Source organism: Vanacampus margaritifer, chromosome 2 (genome assembly GCF_051991255.1).
Source record: "Vanacampus margaritifer isolate UIUO_Vmar chromosome 2, RoL_Vmar_1.0, whole genome shotgun sequence".
NCBI lineage: Eukaryota > Metazoa > Chordata > Actinopteri > Syngnathiformes > Syngnathidae > Vanacampus > Vanacampus margaritifer.
The window spans coordinates 23,954,041-23,959,040 of NC_135433.1; the positions used below are offsets into that span (position 1 = coordinate 23,954,041).

The 5,000-nt window shown below is 50.1% G+C and overlaps 1 protein-coding gene across 5 annotated transcripts in view; it reads right to left on the reverse strand.

Annotated features, from left to right (window-relative positions):
* caskin2 (CASK interacting protein 2) overlaps nt 1–5,000 on the reverse strand; it is a 24,977-nt gene that overhangs the window by 2,458 nt on the left and 17,519 nt on the right. For 3 of the 5 annotated variants that reach the window (XM_077557339.1, XM_077557343.1, XM_077557340.1), the window contains 8 exons: nt 4,821–4,895; nt 2,359–2,516; nt 2,238–2,292; nt 1,957–2,060; nt 1,771–1,881; nt 1,539–1,640; nt 1,324–1,462; nt 1–1,257 (listed from right to left, as the gene is read on the reverse strand). The exon at nt 1–1,257 is cut by the window's left edge and continues 387 nt beyond it. In XM_077557339.1, the coding sequence (XP_077413465.1) occupies nt 1–1,257; nt 1,324–1,462; nt 1,539–1,640; nt 1,771–1,881; nt 1,957–2,060; nt 2,238–2,292; nt 2,359–2,516; nt 4,821–4,895 (2,001 nt within the window). The remainder of the gene's footprint in view (nt 1,258–1,323; nt 1,463–1,538; nt 1,641–1,770; nt 1,882–1,956; nt 2,061–2,237; nt 2,293–2,358; nt 2,517–4,820; nt 4,896–5,000) is intronic. The other 2 variants (XM_077557344.1, XM_077557341.1) reach the window with 1 other exon arrangement.

A 5,000-nucleotide genomic window follows, 5' to 3' on the forward strand; every position in this document is an offset into this window, starting at 1 on the left:
TGTGAGATGACCTGGAGCCTTTGGCGTCAGATTCCTCTGTGTCGGACTTGCCGCCTACTTCTGGCTCGTGCACGCTCTGCACCCTTCTCCTCACCCCTAGGGTCTCTTTGGATTCGCCGGCAGGCAGTGGCTGCAAATCGGAGTCACATTTGGGATCTGGAGGTTTTTGGGTCTCTGCGCTTCCTTCCAAGGAGGCTGCGATGCTCCTGACGCTTCCTGGGCTGTCAGTCACTACACCACTCCCGCCTGATGAAGACGATGACACGGTACCGCCGTCAGTCATAACGCTGCCCAATGACATGGTTCGACTGTCTGTTACCAGGCTGCCGCCTGAGGACGAGGCGGTGCTGCTATCGCTCAGCTCACCGCTGGTGGTGCTGCTCACTGAGCTCAGTCTCTTGGGAGGTGGAGGTGGGGGTCCTTTTTTCCGTGCCCGCACGGCAAAAGACTGACTGCGGCCTACGCTGACGCTCTTCTCCGGACCGGCCTGCACCCGCGCTGCCTGAGCGCGGCAGTGTTTGCGGCTCAGGGTGGCGTACGAAGGCACGTTTCCAGAGGGAAGCGCCGGCTCGTCGTCGTCCTCGTCGGGTTCCCCGTCTGATAGCGCGTAGCGGTTCAGACTGTGGGTTCGTTTCTTGGGAGGCGCTAGAGTCCGGTGGTGCTCCTGGAGTCCACCCGACACACCCGTGGTTCCGCAGTGAGAGTTAAGATAGCTGAAACCCTTCAATGCCGGCGAGCCGTGAGGAGACGAGCCGTGAGAGCGGGACACTTTGGGTTTGGCGGGGACAGCGGGATACTTGAATACGGTGGCTGTTCCCAGAGGAACCAACTTGTGGACGGGCCTCTGGTCCCGGCCCTCGGGGACGTTCCTGTCCCTTGCGGGGCTGCCGTCTAGGCTCTCCTGGGAGCGACCGTGGGGGCTGATGGAGGCGGTGGGGGGCTCCTGGCAGCGTCCGGACCCTCGGTCTCTGCCATGGGACGAACCCGCTGCGTTCCTGACATCTTCGCAGTCGGTGTAGTTGCCGGACATGGCCGACTGCAGCTCCGCGCTCAGCTCACTGTCCTGAAAGGTCATCATGGTTTTTGGTGTGCGGGGGGACGAGCCCTCCCCCCCGGTATCTGGTGGCTCGATGGCGACCACGTGCAGCGCTCCGGGAGCTTTGCGCCGCAACGTTCCCTGGCCGGATTCTGCCTGAGCGATGGCCCGGTGGATGTCGCACAGCTTCTTCACTGCCAACATCAACTTCTTTTGGTGGCCTGCGGGCAAAACGCAAGCGGTCAAGATAGGAAAGGCGTACGCCAGCTGGGGCAAGGGGTCCTCACCTAGTTTCGTGATACCGATCTCTTGCAGGTCTTCCCACGTCAGGTCTTTGACGATGCCGATGCTGTCGTAGCCGTTTTCCGAGAGTCTTTTCAGATACTGCGGGAGGCCAATGGCGCCGAGCCACTCGCCGAGCTCCGACTGCAACACAAAGGCACTTGGGTCACGATCGACACTTATGTGTGAGACTTTCCGGATCTTTCCGTGGACTCCTCACCGGGATGTACTCAGGAAGCCACTCTGGCATGTTCAGCTTGTTGATCTCCATGGAGATTTTCTTGCGGTGTCCCGGTTTGGTCACACCGATGGCTGTCAGATCCTGAAGGTGAGTCAATGACACGTCAGCAACAGTCACTAACTATTATAACAAGACTGGTCTGGAACATCACTTCAACCAAACCCACTCCCTCACACAATGCAACACTGCACACAGGAAATAATTTGTTGACCTCAGGCGTCATCCTGCTGATGGTTGGGACATCGTAACCAGCACTGATGAAGTTCCCCGCGTACTGCTCCAATTGGAAGTCACTCAGCCAATCGAAGATGGCCTCAGCGTCCTCAAATGTGAGAAGACACCAAACAGCGCTTACATCATCATCGTCGTCATAATTGTACTGAGTATAATTCGCTACCTTGCCATCTAGCAGGTGCTGAGGACGTAAAAACTGCTGATGTGTGAAGGTCTGCTCCGCTGCTTGCTGCACCGTCACAGTCGGCCTGCGGGAGGCGACAGCACCTGCACGCAGGGCAACAAAAGTTGACAAGAAAGTAAAACAAAGCAGAGCAAAAAGATTAGATATTTGGAGAACCACAGGGAGGAAGATGAGGAGCGGGAAGAGGAGAAAAAGTAGGAGGAGGATGGAATGGAAAAGCATAAGAAAGCGGATGAGGATGAACTGGGACGGTATGAAACCTGCGTGAGGCTGCTTGCTTGGCGAGGCTCCACAATTAGCAGCAGGGGGCGCCACCTGCGAACACAAACCGAATTTGAAAGCCATCCCGCACGATGACAAGACAAGGCTGTGCGGGCGTACCTTGTTGTCATGGTGACCAGTGGCGGCTATCCCGTTGTGAGCGTTGCTTAGCGTGTTGTTGTTGTTTAGCGTGTTGTTGTTGCTTTCGGTGCTCTGGCCGCTGCCAGCGCTGCGCGTGCTGCCCACGCTCTCGCTGCTCCCCACGCTGCTCCGGTCTCCTGGTGACCACAAAAGACGCCGAGTTGGCAAAGATGTGCGACAAGTGCGTGACGCAGACGTGTGTCCTGAGGTGCGGTCACGTGACGTAGCCTACTGGACCGACAACTTCATGTCAGCGCAACTAAAGACACCACGAATGTGCATCTGCAACGTTATGCAGTCGATGGTTCTGCGCAAGCGACGGGTGGCGGACACAGTCAGTGTGGCGTTGAGGGGGAGGAGCTAAAGTTTGCTGAACTATTTACAGTTTTTCTCAGTAGCTTTGGTACATTTCTCAGATCAGAATAGAAATTGTCAAAAATATTCACGTTATTGTATCACTTGCACATCAAAAAAGCAGTTTGTCATTTTTTGTGCAAATGTTTTGGCACATTCATGCAAATAATTATGAACAATTCGGGGGAAAAGGACGTCAGGTGTTGGAAGTCTGCAATTGATTCAAGTTTTCCCTAAGGAGACTGTTATGTTCAGATTTCTACTTTTTTATGCTATGCAGTGCTGTCTTTTCCTTTCTGTATTGTAATGAGATAGCATGTCAACAAATTGCAGGACAAACAGTAAAAGCCTACATGTGATCTTGACCGGTTTCTCACAACCAGCCCTACACATAGACTAAGGTATAAGCTTACAATTTAGAATAAAAGGTCATCTAAAATTGAGCTGAGGCTTACTGTACATCAGAAAATAACTCCACTGTACATTGTTATAATCGACAACATAACTGATCAATCTTACTATTTTATTCGTCCCAACACCATGACACAGAGGCTTGTCATTCTGATGGCACTGATATGTTCAATGACACAGATAATTACTTTTAAGAGATGCAATAAGGATTTTCAGAGATTCATGAGGTTTTGCCATTTGTACAAATTGTTTTGAGAAATGCACTTACTGTTTTGCAAATTTTAAGGATGATTTGAGAACTATACCAAAGCAGCTGAGAAAGACTGTAAAATCAACAAAGAAATGATTAAATGTCAAATAACAAGTTAGTGTATTCCGTTGTATGTAAATGTAAACACAATGTATTCCTGAGTATTTGAACATAAACCAATTCTATAAATTCATGTTAGCCCTTCACGCGGTCACCTAACGATGAGCAACGTGACATGAAATGACACAATGACATGAAGGTATGACATGAAAACATGACATGACGTAACACCATGAAATGAGATGACAAAAAGTGAGGTGGTGTGAAATGGGAAGCAGCACGAGGCAAAGAAAGAAACATGGAGACATAAGAGAAAGAAGACTTATATTCATCCATCCATTTCATGCCTCTTTCATATCACTGTCAATATTATGCTAATTGTATAATGACTGCTTGAACAGCATCTGACTATTTCTGACTTGGCACAGACCAACGGGAACACCTCCGCCTTCCGCCCAGTTTTCTTTCTTCCAGCTTAGATTACATTCAGTGTCCTTTTTTCGCTTTCTTGCTTGTTCCTGTACTAGTACGGTATACATTTGTCAGTATTGCTGCTAGTGCTATGACAATCTAATTTTCTTCATGGGGTTATCTATCTATCCATCCATCTATCCATCCATCTATCCATCCATCCATCCATCCACCAGTAGAATCGTGACAAGTGGCCCTCAATTCTGTGGAATTTTATAAAAACAAACAAACATGCGCCTAACCCCTGAACAAGAACATTAAACTCCATAAAAATCCTCCAGAACAAATACATTTCCGACTGATGACTGACGTACGTGACCTATTCTGGACTTCTCACCAAAAATGTCCACGTCCACTACTTCAGCCGACTTTTTAGGTCAAGCACCCCGTTTGGAACGCCACGGTCATTTTGATGCATCGACTTGGAAAAAGCTGTATGAATTCAAACTGAAACTTGTCAGCCAATCAGAGAAGCGCTTCCTCAAGTATCAGACCAAACCAAAGGGTCCAATTGAGAAAGATCAAGTTAAACTGTTTTACTCTCATTTGAAAGTGTTTTTGGACCAGATTTTCTTCGCATTATATAAAAAAGGCAACTTTTTTTGCACACAAAAAACTCACTTTCTCTGGAAGCCATCATCTGATTTTAAAAATTCTTGCTACATTCTACTCGGGTTGAAGTGGCCATTCCAGCCACGCAGCATTTTGACAGACCTTAATTTTGGGCAAATCTTGTCACGTTGCTACGAAAAAGTAGCATTTAGAGAAGAGGACAGAGCCGAGGTGTCATGATGACATGAGGAGACACAAGGCGAGACAAAGCGAGCGTGGGAGGGGTCCGTCGCGGATGCGTAGCGTCGAGCGGGAGTAGCAGGCCACGTTTTGGGGGTCTTACCGTGACACGAGTCCCTGAGCACCCAGACGTCCAGGAAGGGACGCCTGGACGGAGACGGGGGGCTCGGAGACGCACCTAGCGAACACAAACATGACTGAGTTCCGTCGGGGGAGGTGGGGAGCATGTGGGGGAGGGCTGGGGCACCGTCGCGATACACCGGCTGTTAAGGTTCTCTCGTAC